Source organism: Callithrix jacchus, chromosome 10, assembly GCF_049354715.1.
Source record: "Callithrix jacchus isolate 240 chromosome 10, calJac240_pri, whole genome shotgun sequence".
In the NCBI taxonomy this organism is placed as follows: domain Eukaryota; kingdom Metazoa; phylum Chordata; class Mammalia; order Primates; family Cebidae; genus Callithrix; species Callithrix jacchus.
Window position 1 is genome coordinate 69,702,162 of NC_133511.1, and position 18,324 is coordinate 69,720,485.

At 43.3% G+C, this 18,324-nt stretch overlaps 1 protein-coding gene across 2 annotated transcripts; it reads right to left on the reverse strand.

The window, feature by feature from the left end:
• Positions 1 to 1,217: 1,217 nt before the first annotated feature.
• Positions 1,218 to 17,314, reverse strand: TRIM21 (tripartite motif containing 21). Of its 2 annotated transcripts, XM_054241981.2 has the most exons (8): positions 17,245 to 17,314; positions 14,860 to 14,936; positions 13,492 to 13,949; positions 13,118 to 13,213; positions 11,822 to 12,052; positions 3,403 to 3,425; positions 2,589 to 2,689; positions 1,218 to 2,281 (listed from the first exon to the last, which is right to left on the reverse strand). In XM_054241981.2, exons 3-8 carry the CDS (start codon positions 13,897 to 13,899, stop codon positions 1,713 to 1,715), a joined length of 1,428 nt encoding a protein of 475 aa, XP_054097956.1. In that variant the 5' UTR covers positions 13,900 to 13,949; positions 14,860 to 14,936; positions 17,245 to 17,314; the 3' UTR covers positions 1,218 to 1,712. The 2 variants fall into 2 exon arrangements, with proteins under 2 accessions (XP_054097956.1, XP_002754899.1); XM_002754853.5 differs by lacking the exon at positions 14,860 to 14,936.
• Between the last annotated feature and the right edge of the window lie 1,010 nt (positions 17,315 to 18,324).

The following is an 18,324-nucleotide window of genomic DNA, read 5'->3' on the forward strand; positions in this document are numbered from 1 at the left end:
GATTGAAAGAAGGTAGGAGAAGGAAGTTGCCACAACCCTCTTACAGGGACACTCTAAAGGGAGTCTGTGTCCCATCCTTTGAAACCAGAGACCTCCCTCACACTCCTGGATCTGTCTGTAGAAGCTGTCAGATGCCTGGGCCCTTCCCTTCCCAGAGATGCCATGTTTAATCCTACTACAGTCCCTGCTCCTCTTCTCTCTGTCCTCCCATCCCAATGCGCCAGCCCTGGGGCACAGCCTGAGCTGCACATGCTGGAGAGGGCTTGTTAGTGGCTGTGTACAGGCACTTAGACAGCTTCTTTGTTTGGCTTTCTTTTCATACTCTTCTTTCCACAAGCAAACCATTCAAGTAGGAGGTGTGGGGCAGGAGTTTGAGAGGAGGTAGCCTGGTCAGAGAGACAGGAAGGAGATGAAGCCATGCTTCACTATTACTCTTTGCTGCTGTGTTCTTTTCTTACCTCCACACAAATTCTCTCCTCACCTTGACTGACAGGATACCTCATCCTCTGCAGTGGAAGCTTCTGCAAGACAAGCTAATCCCTTTCTTCCTAATACTCATGGCTTTACCTGCTGAATTTGAGCTCATGCTGACACAGATACACATTTCTCCAGGATGTAAATCCCTTCCTCATGATTGAGGATGTGGTGACACCCACACCCACATATCCCCTTTCTCTTTATCTCTTAGTTGGTGCAACATTTAGTCTTCTGGAGGGGTCAGGAAAATTTGCCCAAGAAAGGTGCATTTCAGAAAGCAATGACATTAAAATTGGATATTCCAAAGGGCACAGGAGTTGGCCAGTTATCTAGAACACTGAAAGCAGGGTGCAGCCTGGACTTGACCTCGTAGGGACAGATCTCCAGGAACTCTGATGTTGTCACTTGTCACTGTGAACGTGGACAGAAGGTGCTTCAGGTCTGTGAGGGTCAGAGATGCAGAGGTCCACAGAGCTACCCCAGCCTCAGGAGAACTTTGTATTTCATAATATCCCCTTGGGCAGTGATCAGAGCCCAAATGGCCTTCTATCACCACAATGGCTGTGATGGGGAATTACAGAAGACTCTTGACCTGGGTCTTCAGTCCAAGATCAAACATTTCGAATAAAGAGGGGACAGTCCAGGCAAGAAGAACACATGCAATGTTAAAAACACATCATTATTAATCATATTCAGAGTTATCAAGTATTTCAGGATTAAGGAACAAGGACTAAATGGGATAGACTGAGGCACAGTTTTATTTTATTTTTAGGAAGCCCTTTTGCAAACCATACAATATATAATAGAGATCTGACCAAAAGCAACAGTGTAGAGATGGAGAGGAGAAAACAAAACTTAAGTCCCATAAAGAAGGCAGAAACATGTTTTTGGTTGATCAAAATGTGAGTTTGGGCCAAATATAAGGAGGCTGCTTCACTGCAGGGAATCCCAAAGTCATCCCGGGCAGGAATGTTGATTTTGAAGTGACTTCCCTGCTAAAGCTTGCTTGCTGGGATCCTGATGCCTCTGCACAGGAGTTGGCCAGTTGTCTAGAAGAACATGGAAAGCAGGCCTTGACCTTGCAGGGACAGAGAACTCCAGGAACTTTGATGTTGTCACTGGTCATTTACTGAGAACATGGACAGCAGGTGGTTCAGAGTTCATGGGAAAAAGAGGCAGGTTTGTGGCTGAGAAGCAGTGCCAATAGGGAAAGTGGCAGTGTCCAGAGAAAGCCATCAATAGTTGGTGGATCCTTGAGATCCAATAATCAGTGGACAGAGGGTTAGAGGGGCTTGGTTTCTTCCTCTGTCATTGAAACCAGGACTGAAGAAGGGCCGCAGAGGTCCTGTAAAGGCACATTCAGTGAAGGTGTAGATGAGGGAGCCATGATCAGTGATGTTGTAGAAGGAGACCACGCCGGCCTCATAGTCCAGGAAAATCCCAACTTGGCATGGAGGTACCTTAAGGTGGAGGGGAGTCTGGGGGTCAGTGCCAGCCTCATATTTTTGTTTGTTCCACAACCAAATTGTCCAGAAGCCACTCTTGGAACTGAGCAAAAAGTGCCCCTTCCTGCGCACGGAGTCTCTGCAGACACCCAGGTCCCAGGCCTCCTTTCCTGTCACATCTACCTCCCAGTAATGTTTTCCAGAGTGGAAGTGCTGGGCACCCAGGACCATAGGATAACTATCAAATCTCTCTTCATTTCCAGGTATGTTCTGCTGGGTCTCTCCAAGCCTCACTTGTCTCCGATCTTCTGAAAGTATGAGCCAGGGATTGGCTGTGTCTGGATCCAGAGTGATGTGGACTGCAGAGAGAGGACCACAGTCAGGCCTTGCATGGGAAGAGTCAGTAACTCTGTGCCTGTGGTGGGAGGATTTTGTGTAAACTCTAGGGCAAGCATGAGGGGTCAACCTCCCTGTGTGAGAAAATGACCAGCGGCCAGCTCTGGCCTTGGCCCTGACCTTTGAAGAAACCATCTTCCCTACCTCTGTCTCTGCTCCACCTGCTCTGACCTGCAATCTCTCCTCCAAGTTGCCATCCAGGCTCCCTGACCCTGGGGATCTACTCTGTACCCCCATTTTCCTCCACAAAACTCCTAGAGCTTGCCTCACCTGCACATGTCCTCAGCATCTTCTTCAGCCCTGGCACGTGGCACACACTCCTGATTTCTGGAGAGACAATATCCAGGTCCTTCAGGTTCCAGGACTCACTCCTGGGGGAAAGAGAGTTTGAGACTCCTGTCTCCTAATCCTATCCCAAACTCTAACACAATAACCTCCATTGTGGAAGATTCTGATAATTTAATTCAACTCAAATTTACAAACACTTCTGGTGTTCAGTCTCCAGGGGTAGATGTGAGAGGCAAACAATGCAGGATTTAGTTACTATCCAGGAATTCCTGGTTATAGAAGGCTCTGCAGCATTTGGACAGTCTATCTCTCCTCTCCAAGCCTGAGGTCACCAGGCAAATGCAGTCAATTTCATTTTATTGGCAAGCCATATGAGACAGGCTGAATCATTTCTGCAAGGAACCTCAAGGAATCTTGCCCACACTGTGGGTCTTACTTATGACCTTTCTGGCAGGTAACTGGTTAGATTCCACTGAGAAAGAGTCCCAGCAGGCCGTGTCCCAGTAGCCTGAATTCTGGGAAGACCCAGAACTTCCCAGAATTTCCCTGTTTGTCAGGACTTTATTGTGTGAAGATGTTATGATCCAACTACTAATGAGCAGTCACCAACTAAGATGTCCATTTATTAGCTTTCTGAGACCAGAAAATATTTTATAGAGGACGAAGTCTTTCAGAATAGGGAGCCAGATGGGGAAAACTTCAGTGCATGTATTTCTAATTCAGTAACCTTTGTCATAGGCATATATGCTTTCTGCTGTCCCCCTTCTAACAAAGAAAAGGTAAGGTCCTTCCTTACCTTTCCAGGACAGTTATCACCTCCTGAGGAGAGAAGAGACAGAGAGTAAGTTCTGGATTGCTGGTTCACCACTGAGATGTTAGCCCTGTGGGTGATGTGATTCACCTGTGGTCCCTGGGGCATTTTCCTCTCCTTCCTCTCAGCCAAGGCCCCAAAGATGATTCTGAGCAGCTTGAAGCAGAATGGATATGTGGATGCTTGTGAGGTAACCAGAAGCCCAACATGAATGTGACCTACAGCTAGGGAAGGATTATCAGCTTAAGGACTCTGACTCAAAGATCAGATTTTTATATATTATACAAAATTTTTATATATTATACAAAATTTTATATATATATATATATATATATATATATATATATATATATATATAATTTTTTTTCCAGGGGAGAAAGAAAGGAGGGCAGAGAGGGCAAATAGCCCAGCTTGGCTTAAGCCCAGAGACAATCATAGGCAGAGAAAGGCCAAGTTTACGTGTCTACAAATTGCTCTATTCCACTTGTGGGCCAGCATTTATTGGGAAGGAAAGGTTGGTTAGTTAAAGCTCCCTCCTGTACTTAATGTTGTCCCTTCCTGTATGTGAAACGAAATCACTGAGAATATTTTTGTTGTAGGGGTTTGGAACCATTACATAGGAGCTAGCAGGCTCCTAGACTCTGTCAAAAGTGTGTTCAAAAGCCTGGTTCGATGTTGGACAGAAGAGAGTCCACCAAGTCAACCCAATATGGTTAGGTTTTTTGCACAAACCAGAAAGAAATGGCTCATGACCACTCTGAGGGACAGTGAACAGGTGTGGGAAAAGGACTGCAGAATGTTAGAGCAGACATTGCTGGCAAGATGGCTGAATAGGAACAGCTCCAGTCTGCAGCTCCCAGTGAGATCAATGCAGAAGGTGGGTGATTTCTGCATTTCCAACTGAGGTACCCAGCTCATCTCATTAAGACTGGTTGGGCAGTGGGTGCAGCTGATGGAGGGCAAGACAAAGCAGAGTGGGGCATCGCCTCACCCAGGAAGTACAAGAAGTTGGGGAACTCCCTCTCCTAGCCAAGGGAAGCCATTAGGGACTGTACCGTGCATCCAGCCCAGGTACTGTGCTTTTCCCATGGTCTTTACAAGCCGCAGATCAGGAGATACCCTCTGGTGCCTATGCCACCAGGTCTCTGGGTTTCAAGCACGAAACTGGGCGGCCATTTGGGCAGACACTGAACTAGCCACAGGAGCTTTTTTCCCATATCCCAGTGGCACCTGGAATGCCAGTGAGACAGAACCATTCACTCCCTAAAAAGGGGGCTGAAGCCAGGAAGCCATGGTCTGGCTTGGTGGGACCCACCCCCACAGAGCCCAGCAAGCACAGATCCACTGGTTTGGAATTCTTGCTGCTAGCACAGGAGCCTGAGCTTGACCTGAAATGATTGAGGTTGGTGGGGGGACGGGGCATCTGCCATTACTGAGGCTTGAATGGGCAGTTTTACCTCACAGTGTAAACAAAGCTGCTGGGAAGTGTGAATTGGGCAGAGTGCACTGTACCTCAGCAAGGCTTCTGTGGCCAGAGTGCCTCTCCTCTCTGGGCAGGGCATCTCTGAAAAAAAGGGCGGCAGCCCCAGTCAGGGACTTATACATAAAACCCCCATCTCCCTGGGACAGAGCACCTGGGGGGAGGGGCTCTTGTGGTTGCAGCTTCAGCAGACTTAAATATCCTTTCCTGACAGCTCTGAAGAGAGCAATGGACCTCCCAGCACAGCGTTCGAGCTCTGAAAAGGGACTGACTGCCTCCTCCAGTGGGTCCCTGACCTCATGTATCCTGACTGGGAGACAGCTCCCAGTGGGGGCTGACAGACACTTCATACATGAGAGCTCTGGCTGGCATCTGGTGGGGTACCCTTCTGGGACAAAGCTACCAGAGGAAGGAACAGGCAGCAATCTTTGCTGTTCTGCAGCCTCTGCTGGTGATACCCAGGTGAACAGGGTCTGGAGTGGACCTCCAGCAAACTCCAACATACCTTCAGCAGAGGGGCCTATTAGAAGGAGAACTAACACACACAAAGGAATAGTATTAACATCAACAACAAGAACATCCACTCAGAGAACCCATTAGAAGGTCACTGACTTCAAAGACCAAAGGTAGATATATTCAGGAAGATGGGGAGAAACCAAGGCAAAAAGGCTGAAAATTCCAAAAAACAGAATGTCTCTTCTCCTCTAAAGGATCACAGCTCCTCACCAGCAAGGGAACAAAACTGGATGGAGAATAAGTTTGAAGAATTGGCAGAAGCAGGCTTCAGAAGGAGGGTAATAAACTCCTCTGAGCTAAAGGAGCATGTTCTAACCCAATGCAAGGAAGCTAAGAACCTTGGATAAAGGTTAGAGGAATTGCTGGCTATAATAACCAGTTTAGAGAAGAATATAAATGACCTGATGAAGCTGAAAAACAGAGCAAGAGAACTTTGTGAAGCATATACAAATATCAATAGCTGAATTAATCAAGCAGAAGAAAAGATATCAGAGACACACCAACTCAGTGAATTAAAGTGAGAAGACAAGATTAGAGAAAAAAGAGTAAAAGGAAATAAAGCCTCCAAGAAATATGGGACTATGTGAAGTGACCAAATCTGTTTGATTGGTATACCTGAAAGTGATGGGGAGAATTGAACCAAGTTGGAAAACACTCTTCAGGATATTATTCAGGAGAACTTCCCCAACCTAACAAGGCAGGCCAACATTCATATTCAGGAAATACAGAGACCACCACAAAGATACTCCTTGAGAAGAGGAACACCAAGACACACAGTCATCAGATTCACCAAGGTTGAAATAAAGGAAAAAATGTTAAGGGCAGCCAGAGAGAAAGGTCAGGTTACCCACAAAGGGAAGTCCATCAGACTAACAGCGGATCTCTCTGCAGAAACCCCACAAGCCAGAAGAGAGTGAGGGCCAATATTCAACATTCTTAAAGGAAAGAATTTTCAACCCAGAATTTAATATTCAGCCAAGCTAAACTTCTTAAACGAAGATGAAATAAAATCCTTTATGGACACGAAAATGCTTAGAGATTTTGTCAGCCACCAGGACTGCTTTAGAAGGCCTCCTGAAGGAAGAACTAAACATGGAAAGAAACAACTGGTACCAGCCACTGTAAAAACATACCAAATTGTAAAGACCACTGATGCTATGAAGAAACTGCATCAACTAATGGGAAAAACAATCAGCTAGTATCATAATGACAAGATCAAATTCACACATAACAATATTAACCTTAAATGTTGATGGGCTAAATGCCCCAATTCAAAGACAGAGACTGGATAATTGGATAAAAAGTCAAGACCCATCAGTGTGCTGTATTCAGAAGACCCATCTACATGCAAAGACACACATAGGCTCAAAATAAAGGGATGGAGGAAAATTTGCCAAGCAAATGGAAAGTGAAATAAAAAAAAAAGGAGGGGTTGCAATCCTAGTCTCTGATAAAATAGACTTTAAATCAACAAAGATCAAAAGAGACAAGAACATTACATATGGTAAATGGATCAATGCAACAAGAGCAGCTAACTATCCTAAATATATATGCACCCAATACAGGAGCACCCAGATACGTAAAGCAAGTTCTTAATGACCTAAAAAGAGCCTTAGATTCCCACACAATAATAGTGGGAGCCTTTACCACCCCATTGTCAATGTTAGATCAACGAGACAGAAAATTAACATGGGTATCCAGGACTTGAACTAACCTCTGGACCAAGTGGACCTAACAGACATCTATAGAACTCTCTACCCCAAATCAACAGAATATACATTCTTCTCAGCACCACATCATACTTTTTCTAAAATTGACCATATAATTGGAAGTAAAACACTCCTCAGCAAATGTAAAAGAATGGAAATCATAACAATCTCTTAGATCTCAGTGCAATCAAATTAGAACTCAGGATTAAGAAACTCACTCAAAACTGCAGGACTACATGGAAACTGAACAACCTGCTCCTGAACGACTACTGGATAAATAACGAAATTAAGAAAGGTGTTCTTTGATCCCAATGAGAACAAAGACACAACATGCCAGAATCTCTAAAACACATTTAAAGTGGTGTGTAGAGGGAAGTTTATAGCACTAAATGCCCACAAGAGAAAGCAGGAAAGATCTAAAATTGACACCCTAACACCATGATGAAAAGAACTAGAAAAGCAAAAGCAAACATTTCAAAAGCAACCTGAAGACAAGAAATAACTAAGATTAGAGCAGAACTGAAGGAGATAGAGACACAAAAACTCTTCAAAAAAAATCAGTGAATCCAGGAGCTGGCTTTTTGAAAGTATCAGCAAGATAGATAGACTGCTAGCCAGGCTAATAAAGAAGTAAAGAGAGTAAAATAGATGTCAAAAAAAAAATGATAAAAGGGATATCATCACCAATCCCAGAGAAATACAAACTACCACCAGAGAATACTATGAACACCTCTCTGCAAATAAACCAAAAAAAATCTAGAAAAATGAATAAATTCCTGGACACATACACCCACCCAAGACTAAAGCAGGAAGAAGTCAAATCCCTAAACAGACCAACAACCAACTCTGAAATTGAGGCAGTAATTAATTGCCTATGAACCAAAAAAAGTCCAGGACCAGATGGATTCACAGCCAAATTCTAACAGAGGTACAAGGAGGAGCTGGTACCATTCCTTCTGAAACTATTCCAAACAATATAAAATGATGAAATTCTCCCTAACTTATTTAATGAGGTCAGCATCATCCTGATACCAAAACCTGGCAGACACAACAAAAAATAAAATTTCAGGCTGATATCCCTGATGAACATTAATGCAAAAATCCTCAATAAAATACTGGCGAACCATATCCTGCAGCACATCAAAAAGCTTATCCACCACGATCAAGTTGGCTTCATCCCTGGGATCCAAGGCTGGTTCAACATATGCAAATCAATAAATGTAACCCATCACATAAACAGAACCAGTGACAAAAACCACATGATTATCTCAATAGATGCAGAAAAGGCCTTCAACAAAAGTCAACAGCCCTTCATGTTAAAAACTCTCAATAAATAGGTATTGATGGAATGTATCTCACAATAATAAGAGCTATTTGTGACAAACCACAGCCAATATCATACTGAATGGGCAAAGACAGAAAGCATTCCCTTTGAAAACAGGCACAAGACAAGAATGGCCTCTCTCAACACTCCTTTTCAACATAGTATTAGAAGCTCTGGCCAGGGCAATCAGGCAAGAGAAGGAAATAAAGGGTTATTCAGTTAGGAAAAGAGGAAGTCAAATTGTCTCTGTTTGCAGATGACATGATTGTATATTTAGAAAACCCCAGCATCTCAGCCCAAAATCTCCTTAAGCTGATTAGCAACTTTAGCAAAGTCTCAGGATACAAAATCAATGTGCAAAACTCACAAGAACTCCTATACACTAGTACCAGACAAACAGCCAAATCATGAGTGAACTCTCATTCCCAATTGCTACAAAGAGAATAAAATACCTAGGAATACAACTTACAAGGAATGCGAAGGACCTCTTCAAGGAGAACTGCAAGCCACTGCTCAAGGAAATAAGAGAGGACACAAACATGTAGAAAAATTTTCCATGCTCATGGACAGGAAGAATCAATACTGTGAAAATGGCCATACTGCCCAAAGTAATTTATAGATTCAATGCTATCCCCATCAAGCTAACATTAACTTTCTTCACAGAATTAGAAAAAACGACTTTAAATTTCATATGGAACCAAAAAAGAGCCCAGATAGCCAAGACAATCCTAGCAAAGAGAAAAAGCTGGAGGTATCATGCTACTTGACTTTATACAAGGCTTCAGTAACCAAAATAGCATGGTACTGGTACAAAAACAGATATATAGATCAATGGACTAGAATAGAGGCCTCAGAAATAATGCCACACATCTACAACCATCTGATCTTTGACAAACCTGACAAAAACAAGCAATGGGGAAAGGATTCCCTATTTAATATATGGTGTTGGGAAAACTGGCTAGCCATATGCAGAAACCTGAAACTGGATCCCTTCCTTGCATCTTATACAAAAATTAACTCAAGGTGGATTACAGACTTAAACGTAAGACCTAAAACCATAAAAACCCTAGGAGAAAACCTAGTTAATATCATCAGGACATAGGCATGGGCAAAGAATTTATGACTAAAAAACCAAAAGCAATGGCAACAAAGCCAAAATAGAAAAGAACTTCTGCATGATAAAAGAAACTATCATGAGAGTGAACAGGCAACCTAAGGAATAGGAGAAATTTTTTTGTGATCTATCCATCTGACAAAGGGCTAATATCCAGAATCTACAATGAACTTAAATTTACAAAAAAAAAGGCAACCCCATCAAAAACTGGGCAAAGCATATGAACAGACTCTTCTCAAAAGTTATTTATGCAGCCAGCAAACATGAAAAAAGCTCATCATCAATAGTCATTAGAGAAATGGAACTCAAAACCACAGTGAGATACCATCTCACACCTGTTAGAAATGCGATCATTAAAAAGTCAGGAAACCACAGATGCTGGAGAGGATGTGGAGAAATAGTAATGCTTTTACACTGTTGGTAGGAGTGTAAATTAGTTCAACCATTGTGGAAGACAGTGTGGTGATTCCTCAAAGATCTAGAACTAGAAGTACCATTGATCCAGCAATCCCATTACTGGGTATACACCCAAAGGATTGTAACTCATTTTATTATAAAGACACATGCACATGTATGTTTATTGTGGCACTGTTCACAATAGTAAAGACTTTGAACCAACCTAAATGCCCATGAATGATAGACTGGATAAAGAAAATGTGGCACATATACACCATGGAATACTATGCAGCCATAAAAAAGGATGAGTTCACGTCCGTTGCAGGGACATGGATGAAGCTGGAGACTATCTTTCTCAGCAAACTGACACAAGAATAGAAAACCAAACACCATTATGTTCTCACTCAGAAGTGGGAGCTGAACAATGAGAACACACAGGGAGGGAAACATCACAGACTGGGGCCTGTTGGGGGGTGGCGGTGGGGGTAGGGGAGGGAGAACATTAGGAGAAGTACCTAATGTAGATAATGGGTTGACAGGTGCAGCAAACCACCATAGCACTTGTATACCTATGCAACAAACCTGCGCATTCTGCACATGTGCCCCAGAACTTAAAGTGTAAGAGAAAAAAAAAATGTTAGAGCAGAAGGAACTTGTGAGACCATCTAGTCTATAGTTTCCTACAGTGAGGCGAACGTATCACTGGTGCAAGATGATTCTAAGTACAGCATGTGCTGAGCTTTTTAAAAGTCCTGTGCTTATTTTCATCTTTACTTCTTACTATTTGGGTCAACATTGTCAAACCATTTAGCTTTAGTTCCTAACTAAATCTCTTAATATCTCTGCACCTTAGCTTTCACACCTATGAAATGTAGAAAATAGCACCTACTTGAATGCCTGGCAGCTAATATGAGCTATTTAAGAATTTGCAGTTAATATTATGATTGCTATAAAATAAATTAGAAAAATATATCTGTAACATGTCTACACATGATTTTTTGGCTATTTCTCTAGACAATTTTTTTTTTAAGAAAATGCTCAGAGAAAAGAGATGATTTAAAGAAAAATAACATGTTAAAATCATTTAGGAAGGTCACAGAAATAGCAGAAAGTATAAAGATGCATTTATGACTCAATGTTCGAGAACCCTTGTTATTTAGTCCACTTCCTCTCTCTTGTTTCACAGAGAAATTATGTCTAGGATCAGAAAACCCCTCAACCAAGAGTTACAGAGAGAACTGGTTGCAGGGCTAGGGCTTGGCTACTCTGTCTTAATTTTCAGTTTGGTGTTTTTAGTTATACTACATTTATTAAAACTTACCCATGGGCAGACACTCATCTAAGAAGGTTAGTGGATCTGATCATTTAATGCTCATAAAAAATCATTTGAGACATGTACTATTATTATGCTCATTTAACACATGAGAAACTGAGTACTCACAATAATAAAGGAACTCTCAAGGTCTCACACTGAGTGTGTAGGGAAAGCAGGTACCAGGTACGGCCATTTCTGTTAACTGCTGAATGGAATATTTCCTCCTAAATCTGCACCATTTGTGCCTTGAACCCAAACCATTCATGGGTTTGAATTCCACTTTATTTAAGAACATTCCAGGGGCCAGGTGTCCATTTGTTCAAATGGCAGTTCCAGATAGCTCTGGCCTTTTTCAGTTATTCCTTCAATCTTAGAAGGGAACCCCTCCCTGACAGCATTAGGAGAAATACCTAATGTAGATGATGGGGTGATGGATGTAGCCAACCACCATAGCATGTGTATACCTATGTAACACACCTGCACATTCTGCACATGTATCCCAGAACTTAAAGTATAATAAAAAGAAGGAGGGAACACCTCCCTGTCTCACCTGCAGCAGTTCCAGTGCTGAGCCGTGCCGCCTTCGCTCCAGCTCTGAGATGAGCTCTTGCAGGGCCTCGCTCTGCTGGGCCAGCTCAGCCTCTTTCTCCCCCAGGATTCTCAGCTGTTCCCACTCATCCTTCTCCAGCTCCTGCAGTTGCCTCTGTTCTTCTTCAACCAGGAAGTTTTTTTGTTGCACAAACTCTGCATGAATCCTAGATTTCTGTGTTTCCACCTTTCTCTTTAGTGTCAAGGGAAAGAGAGGTGGTTTTTATGAACATCTCCCAAGCTTTGGGAATGGAGGTATTGGTACCTATTCCTATCCCCTGGAGACTCCACTCTGGTGGAACACATACATACACACATGCAGTTTTGCTTAGGAGGTAGGTGGGTGAGGTTTTCTGGTACGGTGAGGGGAATGGACTTGGTGAGGGCACACTGTAGCTGGCCCACAACCACAGCTACATGAATATATGGCATCGAGGACTTTTTTCAACCTCTCCTCCAAACCCAGTCACCACTCAAATGTGCCACTGTGTCTTCATGTCTCAGTGAGTTACTGAGAAAAAAACACCTGTTCCTACCTCCTAAAACCTCACAAAGCCATGCTCATGCCACAACCTCTAAGTCCTGGGAAAGGGGGGTTGGGGACATTCTTTGCCTTTCCTGTGTTTTGTCATCACAACCCGACTCACACCCTACCTCAATCCCAAATGTTCCTCTTCTGGGATCTATTGGGCTCCTTCCCGTCCCCTTTCATCCCTGACATGACCCACCTCTCCTAGGAAATCATCAGTGCAGAACAAAACACTGATTCTTCATTATATTTTGGACCAGAGATCTGGACGTTGTCAAGTAACCACCTGGTCTGACGGGTATTCCTACTTCGGGCCTTGATGGTTTTCTTAAGTTTATTCCTCATAGCCCTTGTCACTTCCTGAAACACTTAGCTAGCAGTTGGGTTTCTCTCTTAGGATATTTGTCTCAGACACCCAGGTGCTGATGCCATCACCCCTCTGCGACTGGACGCAGAGGAGCTCGAAACTTTAGGGTATAGCTAGATCCTCTCAGCACCGTCTTCCGGGATTCTTGATCCTCAGGCCTAATGGGGAGCTCTCTTTTGAACCTGCATCATTTTTATTCCCCTCTATCTGGAAACCTAGAGGGCAGATGGTTGCTGGAGAGTGAAACGGACCAACTCTCTCACTCCTTAGACAGGCACAGCTACAGTTAAGCCTGTGAGTCAAGGACCCTGGACCCTGCCCAGCCTTCTAGCCTAAGATCCCCATAAGTCTGTCATTCTTGCCTTCCAGTCCGCTCTCCTCATTGCAATGTTCACTTCTAACTTCTCGGCCAACTCCTGCTTTCTTCTCAATTCTCCTAATGCCACCTGGAGCTTCTCCTGCAGAGAAAGACAGCATATTAGTCTCTAGACAGACCAAGTAATAGGGTGTGGGTAATCTTTGAGCATTTTCTCATGCATATCTCTCACTCCTGGGGAATGAGAAGGTTGGGTTTAGCTTATAATTCTCCTCCTACATTAGACATGGAGAGAGGTAAATTCTTCCTTTCTCTAACTCCTCTGATACAGAGGTGTTCCCTTCCCATTACCCACTCTGAAAACAAAGCACTCATCAGGGCCCATCTTCTTTCCTCCTGTTTGTGTCACTAAGGCCTCACCTGGTACTCCTGTGCAGCCTCCTCAAGAGGGACCATGGGGTGGTCACGGTGTTTCCGTGATTGGGCACACACCCAGCAAAGGGCCTTCCCATCTTTCTCACAGAACAGGTGAAGTCTCTCTCCATGCACTGCACACCGTTCCCCCTGTGTGCCCTCTTTGGTATCCTGGCTGATTTCTCTAAGGTTGTCCACCATGTTGGCTAGCTGTCGGTTGGGGCGGAGATTCTTGAGCAGAAAGCGCTGCCGGCACACAGGACAGACACCACCCCCATTTCTCCCAACCTCAGAGATGCATTCCTGACAGAAGCTGTGGCCACATTCGATGCTCACAGGTTCCACGAAGGGGTCCAGGCAGATAGGGCACGTGACCTCCTCCCACATCATTGTCAAGCGTGCTGCTGAAGCCATAGCTGTGCCCTTCCTGTTAAGCAGTAGTGTGGAGACCTTTGTGGGGCTGCCTGGGAGAGAAGAAAGGGAATAGAGAACATGAGAAAGTCTGTGTAAGAAAAACAAAAAGTCAACATAATTCCTATCAAAATACCAATGGCATTCTTCACAAAAATAGGAAAAAAAATCCTAAAATTTACACAAAAGACCCAGAATAGTCAAAGCTATCCTGAGCAGACAGAACAAAACTGGAGGAATCACATTACCTGACTTCAAATTATACTATAGAGCCAAAGTAACCCAAACAGCATGGTACTGGCATAAAAACAGACACATAGACCAATAAAACAGAGTAAAAAACCCAGAAACAAATCCAGACATCCACAGTGAGCTCACTTTCAACAAAGGTGCCAAGAACAGACAGGATAGGACAGTCTCTTCAATAAATGCTGCTGGGAAAACTGGATATCCACATGCAGAAGAATGAAACTATACCCCTATCTCACCATATACAAAAATAAAATCAAAATGGATTAAAGACTTAAATCTAAGACCTCAAATTATGAAAGGACTACAAGAAAACATTGGAGAAACACTCCAGGACATTGGACTGGGCAAAGATTTCATTTAAATGTCCCACAAGCATAGGCAACCGAAGCAAAATTGGACAAATAGGATCACATCAAATTGAAAACCTGCTGCACAGCAAAGAAAATAATCCACAAAGTGAAGAGACAACCCACAGAATGGGAGTAAATATTTGCAAACTATCCATTTGACAAGGGATTAATAATCAGAATATGTAAGGAGCTCAAACAACTCTATAGGAAAAAAATGTAATAATCTGGTTCAAAAATGGACAAAAGATCTGAATAGACATTTCTCAAAAGACATACAAATGACAAACAGGCATATGAACAGTTGCTCAACATCACTGATTATCAGTAAAATGCAAATCAAAACTACAATGAGATATCTCACCTCAGTTAAAATGTCTTTTATCCAACAGGCTATAACAAATGCTGGTGAGGGTGTGGAGAAAAGGGAACCCTCATAAGCTGTTGGTGGAAATGTAAATTAGTACGATCACTACAGAGAACAGTTTGGAGGTTCTTCAAAAAACTGAAAATAGAGTTACCATATGATCCAGCAATCCCACTGCTAGGTATATACCCCTAAGAAAGGAAATCACTGTATCAAAGTGATATCTGCACACTCATGTTTATTGCAGTATGTTTCACAATAGCCAAGATTTGGTGGCAACCTAAGTGTCCATCAACAGATACATAGATAAATAAAATGTGGTACATATACAAAATGGAGTACTATTCAGCCATAAAATATGAGATCCTGTCATTTACAACAACATGAATGGAACTGGAGGTCACTACATTAAGTGGAATAAGCCAGGCACAGAAAGACAAACATTGTATGTTCTCATTTGTAGGCGCTAAAAATCAAAACAATTGAACTCATGGAGTTAGATAATAGAAAGATGGTTACCAGAGGCTGGGAAGAATAGTAGGGAGGATGTGTTGGGGGAAAAGTAGGATGGTTAATGGGTACAAAAATGGAGTGAATTAGATCTAGTATTTGATAGCATAACAGGTGGCGATAGTCAATAATTTAATTGTACATTTGAAAGAGTATAATTGCATAGTTTATCACAGATGATCAATGCTTAAGGTGCTAGATGCCCCATTTATCCTGATGTGGTTATTACACATTGTATACTTATATCAAAATATTCCATGTAGCCTATAAATATACCTACTATGTGCCCAGAAAAATTAAAACTAGAGAAAGAAAAACAAAATGATGCAAAGGAAAATAAAAAAATAAAAATGGTGGCTCTGTATACCTGTATCAAAATGTTCCATGTAGCCCATAAATATACCTACTACATGCCCAGAAAAATTAAAACTAAAAAAAGAAAAACAAAATGATGAAACGGAAAATAAAAAAATAAAAATGGTGGCTCACGCCTGTAATCCCAGCACTCTGGGAGGTCGAGGTGGGTGGATCACCTGAGGTCAGGAGTTTGAGACCAGCCTGACCAACATGGTGAAACTCTGTCTCTACTAAAAATACAAAAAATAGTTGGGAGTGGTAGTGGGTGCCTGTAATCCCAGCTACTCAGGAGGCTGAGGCAGGAGAATTGCTTGAACCTGGGAGGTGGAGGTTGCAGTGAGCTGAGTTGGTGCCACTGCACTCCAGCACAGGCAACAGAGGGAGACTCCATCTCCAAAAAAAAAAAAAAAAGGGCATAATATTAATGGAAAAATAATTAATGGCAAAAACAGTATTACTTTTGCATGGACCAAATAGTTTGTTTAATAAGTTTATTCTTCTGAATAACAAGAACTCCTCCACTGTTTGGCCCATTGATCCACTGGGACAGAAGGAGAAACTGAGTCCCTAAAGGAGGGAGTGAAAATTGGCAAGAACCTCATAAAGCTGACAGTTCTCTCATGTCCATTCCTGCTTAAACCCTCAGTGCCCATTCATCTTCTTTCTGGTACCAGCAGGCCTCCATGTTGCTGAGAAACTAGTCATAAAATAGCTACTTTTAACCATGTACCTTCCATGTGCCAGAGATACTACACATGCTTTGAATACATCTTCATTAATCATTCCAATATTGGCAAAAGTCAGGTGTATATGTATGTACATGAGCATGTATATGTGAATGTATTCACACAGAGCAACAGGAACTGTGGCCAGCACTCCCTGGGCTCTTCTTTCAGCTGCTCCAAACTTAGTTTAGTTCCTGACATCACTTCTTCTATGACAAAGAGTAATTTTGAAGGCCTATACATTTCTGGTTGAACATCCTAAGCAGCCTGCCCCTCACCTCTGGAGGACTTTTGGACCTGGGAGTCTCCAGGATTGCAGATCTCCCCCACGCTCCTGGCTAGGCAGTAGTGCTGGCTCTCTCAGCTGCACCCAGCTCTCATCCCAGCTCAGGTGCCAGCAATGGGGCAGCCAGGCCCCTTCTCTTTCTGGGTAACTCCATAGTCACGTCCACACCCCAGCCTCCTCCCAAGTAGGGGGCAGCCGGAACCCTTCCCCTTCTGGGTAACTCCGCAGTCACGTCCCACACCCCAGTCTCCTCCCAAGTGCCCGGAACCCTACCCCTTCTGGGTAACTCCGCAGCAGTCATGTCCATACCCCAGCCTCCTTCCAGGTTAGGAGACCAGCCTCGGAAGCACAGAGGGGCTTGGATTGAGGGATCCCCGGTGGGAGAAGGGGCAAATGGGACCGGCTCAAGGATGGAGACTGGTTGGAAGGGGCTCTGCAGCCCTGGGGCAGGGGAGAGGTCCACTAGGAGGGCAGGGGTTCCTTGATTTAGTGAGGTTCACTCACCTTTACAGGGGACTCAACGCGGGTAGCCAGCTCCCTATTTCACTTTCAGTTTCCGCTCAGAGGCAAGTCTGACGGGAAAGGGGAGGGAGGAGGAGCCGTGAGAGGAGAGAGGGAGGAGCCGTGGGAGGAGCGGAGCCTTGAAAGGGTGTGTGGAGAAATGCCGCTGAGAAGGAAGAGAGGTGGGAGGAGAGAAGTCAGAGTTGGGCTGGCGGGGGGCTTCAGAGGCTCTGGACAGCCAGGGGGCTTCTATGAGACTGGGAAGTAATGGAAGCCCAGTAGCCTGTGGTCCTGGGTGCGCACCCCCTCCCATGTCTTCATTATCTGATTTAGTAAAATATCTGCAAGATGGGGGAGTCCGGGCTGCTTTCTTTGACACTGGTTATCACCCCACACCTAGATGCTTTGCCCATGTCTGGAAGCTGCTTTTAAGGAGGGTTGGATGCAGAGAATAGTGGCTGGTGCTCTCCCTCACGTGCCGTCATCTGTTTCTTACTTCCAGAAGCTAATTCTTTTCATGTGACTGATGTGACTATTATTTTTTTAACATCTGCAGGTGAGTGATTTATTTCGCATGACCCCGAGGTAAGTATCCCACCAGTGAGTGGTGAGAAGGGAATTGACATCTGATAACCAACTATGTTCTTATCACCGAGCTAGGGACATTCTCAGGTTATATTAATTTTTAATCGTTAAATACACAGAATATAAAATTTACCCAAGTAATTTTGTTTTAAATTTTAAATTTTCTGTGTCTGTGGTAGATGTATGTATTTATGGGCTACATGAGATATTTTGATGCACAGGTATAGCATACGGTCTGTAATAATCACATCAGGGTAAGTGGGGGTATCCATCACCTCAAGAATTTATCACTTCTTTGTGTTACAAACAATCCAATTATATGTTTTTTAATTATTTTAAAATGTATGATAAATTGTCTGTAGTCACCCTGTTATGCTATAAAATACTAGATCTTATTCATTCTATCTCATGTATTTTGAACCCATTAATCACCCCCCTACACACTCCTGGCTACCCTTCCCAGCTTTTGGTAACCATCATTCTGCTATCTTCATGAGT

Coding starts and splice junctions, on each gene's coding strand:
- TRIM21 (XM_002754853.5), bottom strand. CDS start 13,899: ATGGCTTCAGCAGCACGCTTGACAATGATGTGGGAGGAGGTCACGTGC. Junction 13,214..13,491: donor AGGCTGCACAGGAGTACCAG/GTGAGGCCTTAG, acceptor CTTTCTCTGCAG/GAGAAGCTCCAGGTGGCATT. Junction 2,690..3,402: donor GTGATAACTGTCCTGGAAAG/GTAAGGAAGGAC, acceptor TCTTTCCCCCAG/GAGTGAGTCCTGGAACCTGA.